Raw genomic sequence first — 14,050 nt, forward strand, 5'->3', positions numbered from 1 at the left:
GGGGTGGGAGGCTGGGGAGTTTCAAGCAGGTGTCAGACTTAACCCAAAGCCAAGGGAAATTAATTACATGCCACACATTAGACAGCTTTATGGTGTCTGCTTTCGCCTTTGATATCCACGTCCACAGGGTCACTCCCTGCCAGATGTTTTTCTTATTTGGGGTTTGACAAACCTCTGCCATCCCAGATTCTTGAAGACAGAGGGAAAACCTTTTGTGTACCCATCAACATTGACGAAAGGGGCCAAGGACGCCTAATAGTTGAATATGGTACTTGAGCACTTAACAACAGCATGTCCATTTGAAAGGACCACCTGCAGAAGTCCCATTTCACCATTCAACCAGTGGAATACTAACACAGTGGCTCCTCACTGCCAGTATTTAAAGAGAGCTCTGCCTATCTCATCAAAGAGATCCTAATTCCTCAAGGAATCTAAACACCCTCCTTAGCCAAACATGGGATCCAGAGCAGGCCTGCCAATCAAGCCTGCTGAGGAAGGCAACAGCCAATGACCACAAGGCCCAGGATCCTCTCCCGGACTTTCGCAAAATGGATTGTGGGAGTTTCATAATCACAGGTGTTCAGGTTGTGAATATTGTCTTCAACATCAATCAGGCTCAGCATTGTTGTGATTACATCAAGAAACCTTTGCTCTGGTTATAGCAAAAGAAGCCAAAGAGGCTATCTCTTTAGAGCTGCTGATCTACCGTTTGGTAACCTGGCCCAGAGATCTCTGTGAAATTTAAATTCGCTCCTTTATTGATTTATTTCCTCATCAAACATTTGCTAAAGGTATACTAAGTATCAAAGCAGGGCTGGGCATTAGAGACACAAATGTGAATGAGACTTAGACTTTCCTTCAAGATGGCAACATGTGCCGTAAGTGTATTAATGGAGGCTGAGGAATAACAAACGGAGGCTCAGGGAACCAAGGGAAGAAAGTCTCCCAGCTTTACTGGGAATGGAGGCTGGGGATGGGGGTAGGGAGACTTTTTAGGGTGACGATAAAGGAGCCATCTTTTTTGTTTGTTTGTTTTGTTTTAGTTTCAGGTGTACAAAACAATGCAATGGTTATGCTTTTCACCCTTCAGTAAGTGACAATGAGCCATCTGAAAGGATGAATGCAAAAGGGGCTAGAGAGGTGGGAGGGTCGTTCCAGACAGAGAGAAAGCTGAAAGGAAAACAGGGCATGAAATGGTACCGCACACTTGGGACGTTCTAAATAGTGTGCTTGTGGGTGTTAACATTTGAACACTGATAACACTTCTCAGGAGTCTATAAGCCGAGGGGGTGCCACACACCCCTGAAATGCTCTGGGAAAACCCCAGGAGGGTTAGCACCATTAGTTTTCTAGACCTCTGCTGGCCAATCCACCTCCTGGCCACAGCGCCCCTCCCCCTGGATGACTGATTTCTCCTGGGTTCTGGAGCTGCCCCAGTGGATGAGAAAGGGAGAGAGTTGAGCTCAGAAAAATGACCTCTATACAAAATTCTGAAAGATGTTTTTAAAACAAACTCTCTGAGCAGAAAGGAAGTTGGGGGTGGGGGAAAGGAGGTATATTTACATTGCACCTGAAGGGTCTGAACAACTTTCAGCATGTCTCCTTAATCACATGAGACACTGTCACAGAAAGGTTTTCAGTTTTTGTAGAAAATGGGAAATGAGAAAGGAAGCCCACCTCTCCTAACTCCGCTATGGGCCAGAAACCATGCTCAGCACTTTTAAATGCGCTAGCCCAGGTCACCCTCAGAGCAGCCCAACAAAATAGGCGCTGGTTGGCCCCATCTTATAGAAGAGAAGACTGAGGCTCAGAGAGAGCGCTAGTGACTTGTCCATACATAGAAATGTTATGGATAATTGAAATTTTGACCGAACAACATCAAGTGAGTTTTGGAGGCAGATTTTTCTTTATATTTTTGTCATTGGCAGTACTTCAATTTTAAAATGATAAATTATTGTTCATGATTTGAAACCTGGAGCTATAGCCCGTATTTCTTTTTTCACATAATGTCTAGCTCACTGTGAGGGATGAAGTAGGTGCTCAGCAAATTCTTATTGATAAATGGGTTGATAAATCAGCCTTGCTAATCAGCATCTATTTTTATCCTTCCATAACTTTGTTCTTATTTGTAACATCTATAACATTATAATTAACCTATACTCCCATTTTCCAAGGCCCTGTGACCAAAAAAGGGGTTCTGTGGAAAGTAACCTCACAGGGTGATCTGATCATAAATTCCTAACTGGGCAGGTCATGGGGGGTAGTCATGCCCCAGGCCTATAGCTTCTTTAGTGAAAGGTTTTAAGCCTTGCCCATTGTCTTGTGCATCTAGGTTAACTCATCTTGGAAATTCCAGAAGTCACACCCCTCAAGAGGACACATAAACGTGTTATCTATCCTCTAATGCAGTCCCTGCCTTGCTTTCTCCCACTTCCATGTATTTTCCCACCTTAATTTCAAATGCATAAAAGCTGCTGCAAATCTGTGTTTTTTGGGAGCATTTGAGTCTTACTCCCTGGCATAGGTCGTCAGTTTGGCTCAAATAAACTTACTATATTTCTCTCCAGGTTTGGAGGTTTCTTACATCGACAGCTCTCTTTCTCTAGTGCACTACCTCTCAACCAGGGGTGATTTTGCCCCCCCCACACCCACACCCACACACCCAGGGGACATTTGGAAATGTGTGGAGACATTTTGGGTTGTCATAACTGGGGTTGGCATCTACTAGGTACTCGTAGAGGCCAGGAATGCCGTTCAAGATCCCATAAAGCACAGGACAGACCCCACCACAGACACTTATCTAGCCCCAAATGTTACTACTGCGGCTGATGAGAAACCCTGCTGCAGAAGGTAGCAACATTGGAAAGGTGGCTGACCGAACTGTGCAGCCCATTTCTCTGGCGAAGGCATCTAGACAGCTTCCCCGATACACTTCACACAGCCCACCTCCTGGGGCAGGAGGCACTGCTGGGGGCCACAGGCCAAATCGGGCCCACAGCTGTTTTGTTTGGCCAGGAGAGTGTTCCAGTTTTTAAACCATGTGTTACCAACACTTAAAAATCATGTGCTTTTTTATAAAAAGGTTTGGATTTTTGCTTTTTCTTGAACAATCAGAAGATTGGGCAACACTGGTCTCTCATTATCACCCGGTAGAGGTAAAGTAGTTCACAAATGGCACAGTAGGGCAGCAGCCACTCGGAATGGACACCCAACCATTCAGAATCAATGCCCGCCATAAAAGACAGTGACAATCTGCCGGGCTAGATGCCGGCCCTGCCACTGGCACCACCAGCTGCAGTTGTGGAGGGGCTGTCCCCTAGGAGGAAGGTGGCACTCCCTACCCTTCCTTTTGTCTCCTGATTACTGAGGACTATCAGTTGCCACTTATCATCTCACACTTACTCTAATGTCTTTCTTATGCAGATGTAATGGAAAAATGAAATCTTCCTTCACATCGGGGGTCATCAAAAGTGGGACAATATTTTAACTGTAAGATGTGAGAGAAGACCCAGAAGACCTAGGGTCTATAGGGTACAAATGCAAACTCCTTCCAGGAATGTTTGAGAGTTCCTGGTTCTGTAAGTCCTTGCCAACATAAGGTATTGTGCTATTTAAAAATCTTTGTTAATTGGATTAATTAAAAAGAATATCTCGCTATTAAAAAAGTGAGAAAATAAAAAAAGACTGCCTGTTTTGAGGAAAAAGAAATGTTTCCTAGCCTACTTCTCATTAAATTCTATGCTTTGCCACTTGTAATCTTTGAATTTGTGGCTGATTTGGGGGGCTTAAACAAGTTCTCTTTTTATATGCAGAAATTCCTCAGAAGCACTAAGGCTGGTGAGAAATTTTATCTTCTGTGAGTCTCCTTGTTTCCTCTTGTCGCAGAGCTAAGTCAGCTGTTTGGGAAATTGGTGCTAGGGAATAAGGTGAATTTGGTTGGTGAGACTCAAAGCAGCTACCACCACACTTGGGGCCATGGACTGAGAGCGGCTCACTGCTCCTTCCTGAAGGCAGGTGGAGGGAGGGAGGCCCTGCTGGTCCTTCGAGCTCCATTTGGGCACTCATTTCCAGCCCACACCTCTGGAGGCACAGAGGACTTCCAGAAAGGCAGGAATTCTGCACTTGGGTGGAGTTTGATCAAACAGAATCCAGCCTAAAGGCATTGGAAAGGAAAGAATAGGAGGCATCAGGAGACAGGAAAGTAGCAAAAAGAGAGGTTGAGGGTGCCAAGGAAACTCCTGCTGGCAGTTCTGCCTAAGGCCTGGCAGCAGCGGCCGTTGTGTGCCACCGACAAATATTGGAGGTTTCGATGCCTTCCCTTAGGTAGTTATTCACACAGGCTGTGGTCTGGATGGAATTGAGCCCTGAACTAAAGCATAGATGCTTATGCCTATATCTTCTGCCATTTTGCTGAAGTGACTTTTTAAAAATTCTTGACACCTCTATAGTTTCTCATTTGTTGAGGGATAGAGCAATTATTCTGCCCTGAATGTCCTCTGGCAAGAGGGAGTATGTCTTGTCTTTCCCATTTGGTACTGAAAGGAAACCACTGACTCCTCCAGTGCATCGCTAACCTAAGGAGAAAAGTGTACACCAGGAGGATAAAGCCTTTGAGACCAAGCTAACAACAATAACAACTCCCTTTTTATAGAACAGTGTGCCGGACTGTTTATATATACTATTTCTAGTCCTCTCAAGGTCCTACTGCATAGGTGTAATTATTTCCATTTTATAGATGAGGAAACAGGTCCCACTAGCCAGAGATCATGCAGCTAGTAAGTATTATGGCGGAGAGTCAATCTTGGTTTGTCTGACACCAAAGCTATGCTCATTCTTTTCCAAAATCTGCTAACCAAGATCCCTCTAACTTCAGGGGTCACATTAGACAGGCAAGGAGGAGGCCCACACAGAGTCCCAGCTGCAAGGGTCCTCTCAGCACCTCCTCCTTGGCTCTTACTCAGCCCATTAGAAAGACACTTTGGGACATGAGTGGGAGAACCAACATTGTCTTCTCATGATATTTGCCCATTTCAGTCATTGCGATCATAGCTACTGGTTATTAAATATCTACTTTCCACATATTGGACAAAGCTCTTTACAGAGGTGATCTCGAATTCCTTTCCTCCATTTTTCAAACGATAAAATAAATCTCAAACAGGTTAAGTTGCATGCCTGATGTCACAGGAGAACAAGTGACAGAATCAAATTTGCAGCCCAGACTCTGACCTTACGTCCATGCTCTTTCCACTCTACTCTGTTGCCTATCCCCTTCCAGGACACGGTCGGGAAAACCCAGTGCTGGGTTAGTCCCTGAATTTTGACTGCTGTGGTTGGAAAGAACCCATTCTGACATTTTGGTTTTGGTCTTAGAACAATCCTGCTTCCCCGGTGCCCACTGGGAATTTCTATGTGCCTGTTCATCTGTACAACTTCCTCCTTTGGATGGTTTGAAAAGGGCACCTGCGTCCAGCTTACCCAAGGTCAAGTCTCCCCTAAGAGACATCAAAGGCCTTCCGAAGCTGCACAGAGGAGGCTGAAGGGGGAAGAAGGCAAACATAAGATGTCGACACTTCCCTCCTCTCCATCTCCATGCCCCTTGTTCTTATCAGAGAATATCTCAAAAGGCTCTGAGATCTGTTTCCCTGGAACTTAAAGTGAAGTGTGGGATTGCACCACTGGCCTCAGGGTGAGGGAAAGGATAAGCGATGGTGGGAAGTGTAAAGGAGCTCAGCCCTCTCACCTTGGTGAACGTGAGATTTACAAATCCGCCCTGGAAATTCAAGAGAAGGTTGGATTCTCGGGAGCCACAATTCCCGGAGGCTCGGGTTGTATTGGGGTCGATATTGAAGTATCTCTGAGGTGAAAAAACCTAAACCAAATAAAATAGATCAGCTCAATGAGATATAGAAGAAAACTCTAGGTAGAAAACCAGAACAATAAGTGAGCCTGACACTCACAGCCAGTGGGTTTTCAATTGAGAATTTCAAAGTCCCTGGAGGACACCTCACATTTCCAAACTGTTATGTTCAAAAGAATTTTTTTTTTAACAGGAGTAATCTTTAATTTTTTAGTTTTTATTGGGGAACAGCCATGGTCAATGGTTACACATTGCTTTCATGCTACAATGGCATTGTTGACTCTCCTACGGAGGGTGCAGCTCACAGTGACCCATGCAGGGATCAAACCGGCAACTTGGTATCACCAGCACCACGCCCCAACCAACTAAGCTAACCGGTCACCCCTCAAAAGACTTTTTAAAGGAGGAGCTCTCCCACAGAAAGGAGTTGCTTGGTAGATAATGCATGGTGCGTATACTCCTGATAAGCTGTGTGAAATTTAATTTTTGTTAAATTACACGTGCTGAAAGGTACTGCAGGAAAGGTTTGCTATCTAATGTACTTCTGTTTCAAATGTGGAAGTTTTACTTGAAATCAAAACCTGTGCAAAAAACATATTATTTTTATGATGATTCCTTTAGTAAATCAAATCATCTTAACCCCACTTCACCCCCTCAAATCTTTTTGTTAACCTGGATTTTCCATGTTAGTGTCACAGCTGACTGGAGCCATGGAGATCATCTACTCCAAACTTCTCCTTTCTCAGGAAAGTTGAAGAGGCTTAGAAGTCACCGGGCTAGGGCCAGGCTGGGTCAACACTGAATACACCCCAACATTCTGCCCGTGTTGGCTATAAGTGAGGGGTGTATATACTTAAATTTTTGGTGTGTGTCTTCCTCTCTCCAAGCAGCCACTGTCAGTTTCTATGTTTTATACATATTCTAAAACAGATTCACCTTTTAATGGAGCACCTTGGAGAAAGAGGGGCTCACAGCTATTTATTCATTAAAAGACATGGGGTGCCGGGAATGCTCATTCTGAGCAAAGCAAACTCCACTCAAACTTTCTTAAGGCTAGTGGCCCCAACTTACCGACTCTGTGTCTTGAACTGTCAGCTCTATCCCCATCTCTGCTTTGATACAGAGCCTGCTTCCATTTAGAACTTGATAAATTCCAGTCTTAGCTGTTGATGGCTGAGGTGCAAGCGTGGGCCCAGGAGTCGTGGTGGCAGGTGAGGCTGTCTGGGTGCCATTGTGTGTGGCTGTGGTTGTTCCTGGAGCATGGGTGGGTTGAGTGGGCATCTGACTGGTTGTGCTGTTGTGTGGTGAGATGGACAAAGTTGCTGGAAGGGTGGTCTGATTACTGGATTGGGTGGTCTTCCCAGTTGTGTGGCTGACAGTCGATGGGCTGGTTCCTGTTGTATGGGTTGATGGAGTGATGGTGGGTGGTGGTGAACTGCGAGCTGCACTGGGGCCGATTGTAGCCTCAGTGACTAGAGTAGCCGTGTGTGAGTTGTTGGGTGTAGCCAGGGTTGTGAAGAGGGTGTGGATTATTGGGCTGGTGGAGGGGGTGCTGTTTGTCGTCACCAGGGAGGTTGTTGGTAGAGTTTTCATTGTTGTGCGTGTGCTTGGGGTCTCAGAGTTAGAAGTTGTGGCAGCTATCTGAGAGGTAATGTGCCCATCTGTTGATCTTGCTGCTGTAGTTTTGGGAGGCACTTGGTTAGTTGGTTGCAGGGAAAGCTTTGCTATGTCCTGTACCATTGCTGCTTCCGTAGGCTGAGAAGAGTCTGTGATTTCTGGAAACCCTTGTGCTCTTATGTGACTGTCATAATGCAAAATCACTGCAAATTAGGACACAAATGTGTTAACACACTCATAGCTCACAAGGCTCCTCCCCCACTCCCATATTAATATTTCTTCATTAAAAATGTCTGGGAAATTTGCAAGGATATAACGATCAAGTGAAGATTACCCCAAGATTCTACCATGAGGCCACAATTGTAATCTTTTGGTTGTACCCATGGTTTCGACAGGGCTGTGGTCACAGAGCACTCTTCTGCATCCAGCCCCTGGGGTGTGGCACCAACACATTAAGTGATGATGCTCAGAGAGATATCTAAGCGTTGATGCCTCTTTATCCCCCATCTTTATCCCACACTGCTGTGATAACCTGATAGAGCTGGGGCAGCATAAATAATAATAATAAAGATTTACACAGAGTTGTATAGTTTTCACAGAACCATATGATCCCAGGCTTGAAAGGGTTCCTAAAGATCATCTAGTCCAAACCCTAATCTGATGTGTGAGTTGGACTTATGAATATTTGCCACGTATTTATCTACTCTATGCTTAATTACTTCCAATAATGGAAGATTCAGTACCCTGTAATTTTTTTTATCTTGCCACCAGTTCTTCTAACTACATATAGACTAGTTCCTGCCATTTCCTTGCTTAACCTTTGAGTGGCCCAGCCTTTCTCAACTACGAAAGGAAATTGAGCCATAATTGTTGTGCTACACCTGGTGGGCTGTCCTTCATGTTCTGGTTCATATGCCAGTTCCTCACAGAGTCTTCCCTTTACAGATTAGCTCCCCACCCCTGTGGGTCTCCATTGCAGCATTCTATTTATTGCTTTCATCGCACTCATCACAACTTGTAATTGTATAAGGGGATGGTATTCAAATATTTAACAATAAGCCTGACCAGGCAGCATGTCCCTGCAGAATATCAGCTCTGATTAAATGTTTGTTGATTGTACGTCTCTCCCACTAGACTAAAAGCAATCTTGAGGTGGGAACTATATATTTTTTTCATCACCAGTGCCCATGCAAAGAATGTGTTCAGTGGATATAGGTTGGATGAATAAATAACTGAATGGGTAAATGAGAATAATAGAATTGTAGACCTCCAGGATTATCGTAAGGCTCAAAAGAGTTGGTTTAAGTGAAAGCCTTCATGGACCATTAAGCAGTGTGTATTATTGTCACAGGTTCTCTCTTGGGCCATCCCTTAAGGGCAGAAGGTTTCTGGCTCTTTTTCAACCAAACTAGTTCTATCCTTGTCTCCTTCCAGGCACTTAGCAAGTCAGAAAATTAGACAAAGTACAGATGATGTTCCTTGGGAGATTATAATCAGGTACATGAGAGATGGTTTTGTCTCTTTGATGCTGTGGTTTCATTGTATTTACCCATTGTATTTACACTCATTGGAGCTGTAGCTGCTTGGTGCTGGGCGGTAATTTGGAAAAACACAGGGAAAAGACAAAGGAGATCCCTCTACAATGGTGTTTATAGTCCTGAAATTCGTGTCTAATCAAAATCATCCATAAACTCCTTTACTATCTCCCTCTTTCATTCAATACATTTCTGAGTGAGTACTTTTCCTATAATAACAACATTAAAAAATTCCAACTTACTGGACACTTACTACATGGCCAGCAGGCCTCAGGTCAAAAGTCATCTTTCACCAATTCCTCTCAAAAACCCTCGATGGGTACTATCTTTATCCCTTTCAGATGAGGAAACTCAGGTTTAGAAAATTCTATCAACTTGACCGTAATCAAACAACTATTGTAATTCATTTTGGAGCTAAGACTCAAACCTTTGTCTGAACCAAAGATTGCCCTTGGAGTTGGGGATGGGTGAAGGTGTGTTTGCCACTGGAAAGAATGGTGAAAGAAGAGAGAAAAGCAGAGAACAGAATAATAGGGTGTTTCTCTAGTGAGCCCCATTCACCCAACCCTCATAATGGTGGTCCTTGGTGAACGAGTCTGGGAAGTATTATTCTAATGTCTTTCTCCTTCTCCTCTTTGGCCCCTCCCCTCCACTCCCCATCTCCCTGTAGGAATGTGGGATATAAAAGATGGGCAGGCGATTAGATACAAAACTGACAAAAGTAAGAATGCTGTGCATTGTAATATGTTCCAGAAAGTTCATATATTTGTTAGGTACTCGATGGAAATACTCAGAAATACTGTTTTACGAAATCTATGTATATGACCACAAATATATGACCAATCTTTGTCAAAATTGGGTCACAGTTTTTAAATAAGACCTATGGCCCTATAGAGGTCAAGTCTACCAGTCTGTCTGAGACCCAAAAGAGGGCAGTGGGCAGAAGCAATAGCAGGGTATAGCTCAGAGTCTGCCTCAACCCTCTCTCTACTCAAAAACACACAGCCCTGGAGCCCAAGCCCCCCACCCCTCCAGCCTCTCCTCTCCAGGATTCAGGAGACTCAGCAAACAAGTGCCCCAGGGCCTGGATCCATTGCTGGGACCCTTCTAGCAGGTGAGTCACAGGAAGAGGCATGAGAAGGTTTTGGTTCCCCTACAACCTTCAGGAGAGGCTAAGCGATGACTCCTCAGCCAGGCCCTGGGAAAGTCAATGACCACACAAGGGCATCTTCTCTAGTATTTCCCCGGCAGTCGGTCCTTCCCAGATAGACTTTGGTTTCCTTGCCACACCAAACTCCACAGAAACATAGGAGCCTCTTGTGAGCCAAGCTCCATGCCAGGCACTGTGGGTAGGCCTTTGTTCTCAGGGGCTCAAAGCCTCCAGAGGCTGACACACAAATGGACCACACACCTCCGTGTGACAAGTGTTACTACTGAAGAAGGCCCCAAGTCCTGTGGGGTGGGGTGGGGAATCCAACACAAGGAGAAATGCTTCAGGCAGACAAGAAAGTAAATGGTATCCCAGGTAGGAGGAAGCGTATGTGCAAAGGCATGGAGGCTTCCGAGCCTGGTATGCCTGGAGAGTAGCAGGGAGGGTCAGTGTGATGGGGATATATGGAGGGTGTGGGGAAGGAGGAATAAGGTGGGGTTCAGCAAGGAGTAGACCTGGCAGGTCTTGAAGGCTATACTTTGTCTGCAGAGCTCTGAGGAACAGTTGTAGAGTAAATGGAGCACTGTGGCCATATCCAGGGGCAGGGAACTGTGTTTAGCCCCCTAGCACTTAGCATCCCACCACCCCAGCACTTTCCTTGGCACCTCCCCAGGCAGCATAAGCAGCCCCAGCTGGGTGCAGCAGGAAGACTTTCTGGGTGTGTGGGGTGCCAGGGGTGGGCCCTTAGCAAGATTGTGCTGTTTCAGTTTAACCATGGATCTTTTAGCAAAAAGATGTACATCCTTCCTGTTAGTTTCCCGTGGGACTTGAGATTCAAAGAGAACCCTTGAACTGAAGAGGCTCTAGCCCTGTGGCAGACTGCTGGCTGACTAACCCAAAATCCAGTCTCCCCTTCTCCCTTAGTAACAGAACCACACGTTCAAGCTGAGAGCCTGCTGCCTGGAATAGAAAACCCGACATCCAAGCCTCTTTTTCAGCTGGGTGGGAATGTGTGACTGAGTTTGAGCCAAAGCAATAGAAGTGGTAAGGTTTTTGTGGGCCTTCTGGGAAGGCTGCTTGAAGGGAACTCAATCACTTATGTGGCTTCTGTTGTTGCCTTTCTGTTTTCTTCCTTTAACAAGCCTGCAACTTGTATGTGATGGCTAGAGCTCTAGCAGACATCTAGAACCATGAGGAGAGCTTTTGGGCATAAGTCACACATAGGATGGCTGGTCCATGATAATGAGTCCCACACCAGACCTGCTCTGAGTCCTCTGGACTTGTTATCGCATGAGAAAGAAACAAACATTTATCTTGTTTGATTCACTATTATTTGGGACTTGTCACTTATGTGCAACTGAACTTAAAGTTAACTGATACAAACTTAAATTCTCTCATTTTATGAGGGAGGCATTTGAGACCAGGGAAGCAAAGTGACTAGAGAATGATTACCCAGCTGGTTTACCCAGAAGCTATGTCTCTCCTAGCAAAATGTCTAAGGGTTTTCTCATCTCCAATGCAAAGTATTTCTTGAACCTAGACAAGGTTCAAGAGCAGCAGCACAGAGCATGGACCACAAAGCTGGACTTCCTGGATGCAGATAGCAGGGCTACCACTTGCTAGCTGAGTGACCATAAGCAATTCCTTAACCTGCCTCAGTAATCTCACTTGGAGAATGGGACACTTACAAGCTTCCTTCACTCAGTCAACCTTTTTTTTGCAGCTCAGAGAGGAAAGGACAACGTGCCCTTGTATTTATTAAGAGCACTCATTGTAGCCCTAAATCCAGCAGTCATCTGTCAGCCATTGAATTGGCGCTCATACACGGGATGCTGAGGGTTACTGCTACACTGAGATCTTTTGCTTTTTTATTAGCTTGTCTTGCTAAATGAAATGATGACTTCCCCTTTTGCCTCCAAAAGAATGTGAAACACTCATTCTGAAAATACGGCACAAGGAAAAGCAGCCTTGAATAGGGCAACTAGCCTGACCCTTCACCCAACTTTCACAACTCATATTACAATCAAGTGCCACTGTGTCCCCATTTGAGCATGTTTGCAGGGCCATGTGGACAGAGCTAGTTTCCTCACCATGCTAAATTTAGTGGTTCTAGAAGAAATTGTGAATTAACCAGCAAACCTCATCACAGCACACAAGAGGGCTCAATCAATGTCTTAGAAAATGCTCTTGGTGAAGGCAGGGGGTGGGGACATAAAATAGTCATCAAAAACTCTGTTTCTGGGCCAGCCAAGTGGCGCGTTGGTTAAGAGCTGGCTTGGGATGCCAGAGGGCCCTGGTTCGGATCCCACATATGAGGGTCAGTGACACTGCCCTCTACAGCTAAGATGCTGAACAATAGCTCAACCTGGAGCTGGGCTGCCTTGAGTCACCGGTGACAGCATGGGCTGCAGCCTCTGCTGCAGTGGGTTGCCATGGGCTGCCGTGTGTGGCCAGCAGCCAGCGTGAGCGGCCAGCAGCCAGCGTGAGTGGCCGTCCAGAAGCCGGCAACTGATCTGCCTCGCCTGGGAAGAGTGCAATGATGATGCCAACTTGGGCCAGTGAACCAATGTCCTCAACAACTAGACTGAAGAACAAAAGGACAGCAACTTGTCTGTTCCCCTTCCCCAATCCCCCAATAAAAATCTTTAAAAAAAAAAAAAAAAAGCTCTGTTTCCCAGGCAGCCTCTCTGATCTGAAGTACAATGGTAATTTTTTAAAATCGTTGACAACCTGGCTTACACCTTTCTGAAATGACACAATTCATCTTCACAATTCACTGTATATATAAACATAGCATTTACATTTGAGAAAAACAGGAAAAGCAAGGCATGGATCTACTTTTCACAGACAATGTAGCAAGAGCCCCATTTCTAAACCCTGGCTCGGTTCTCTGTCTCTTAAATCTAAGCGATATGTATAAACTCTCCCTGAGAAGGCACCCAAAACCCATTTTGGAACCAGGACAGTGTCATTATCTTCTGGGGTTGACACCTACTCTGCCTAACTCATGGAAAACAAGTCCACATGGTGAAAGCCCTTGGAAAAAAATGAAGTGTGCCCCACCTGTGTAAGGTAATAATGAAGAGACATTCCTGAGCCAAATACCTCCAGTAACTAAAGATACTACAGCTATCTACAGTCTGTCCTGTCTCACCTTGGTCAGTGGCACCAGAATGCTTTTAAGCTTAATAGGACCAGACGTGGCAGAGTCATGTGTGTCACTCACCAGCCAGGGACAGGAAGAGCACCACCGCTGGAGATTGCTGCCAGGGCATGACTTGGGTTGCCAGAGGGAGCTGTGGCCTTGCCAAGGGCTGCTGCTGCTGCTCTGTTGCTGCCTTGCTTAGCACAGCTGGGTCTTCGCTGGAGGCTAATTCCAGGGCAGGTTTCCTCATTCACTTTTGACAAAGAAACCGAAGTCATTTACATAATGAGAAGTAGCTGAAAGCTCCTCCCAAGTGGTATGCTGAATGGGGAGGGGAAACCACAAGTGGCCCTTGGGAGAAAGCAGACACTTCCATCTCTGCCTTTAGTGTTTGTGAGGGCAGGGATGGGGGATGAGAGATGGGGGATGAGGGTACCCCCCCACACACATCCCCCATCAAGGGAAAGGGCATCTGAGATCATTTCTCCACAAGAGTGGGTGGATCTATCACAGTGCCAGCCCCACCTCTCATAAGTTGGGTCTTCACTTTCCTCTAAGATCTTAAGCATATTTCTGTAAACCCAGAGACTTCTCAGCCAGGAGACAATCAGGCCCTCAGGCGTGAGGTGGGCAGGAGTCTTAAAACTCTGGCTGGAGCACCATCTTTCTTTGTGTGGATTCACAACATGTCTGAGGCAGCCCTGTCGGATGCCCATGGCCACCTCATCTGGGGCCCCACCTGAGGA

General features: G+C 45.6%; 1 protein-coding gene across 2 annotated transcripts in view; it reads right to left on the reverse strand.

Annotated features, from left to right (window-relative positions):
• Positions 1-13,569, reverse strand: part of LAMP3 (lysosome associated membrane protein 3) — a 31,048-nt gene extending 17,479 nt beyond the window's left edge. For both annotated transcript variants that reach the window (XM_019624065.1, XM_019624062.1), the window contains exons 1-3: positions 13,386-13,569; positions 6,929-7,677; positions 5,741-5,869 (exon numbers count right to left, since the gene is read on the reverse strand). In XM_019624065.1, the coding sequence (XP_019479610.1) occupies positions 5,741-5,869; positions 6,929-7,677; positions 13,386-13,554 (1,047 nt within the window). In that variant the 5' untranslated portion in view covers positions 13,555-13,569. The remainder of the gene's footprint in view (positions 1-5,740; positions 5,870-6,928; positions 7,678-13,385) is intronic.
• Positions 13,570-14,050: the final 481 nt, after the last annotated feature.

The sequence above is a fragment of the Hipposideros armiger genome, unplaced genomic scaffold (assembly GCF_001890085.2).
Source record: "Hipposideros armiger isolate ML-2016 unplaced genomic scaffold, ASM189008v1 scaffold_14, whole genome shotgun sequence".
Classification (NCBI taxonomy): Eukaryota; Metazoa; Chordata; class Mammalia; order Chiroptera; family Hipposideridae; genus Hipposideros; species Hipposideros armiger.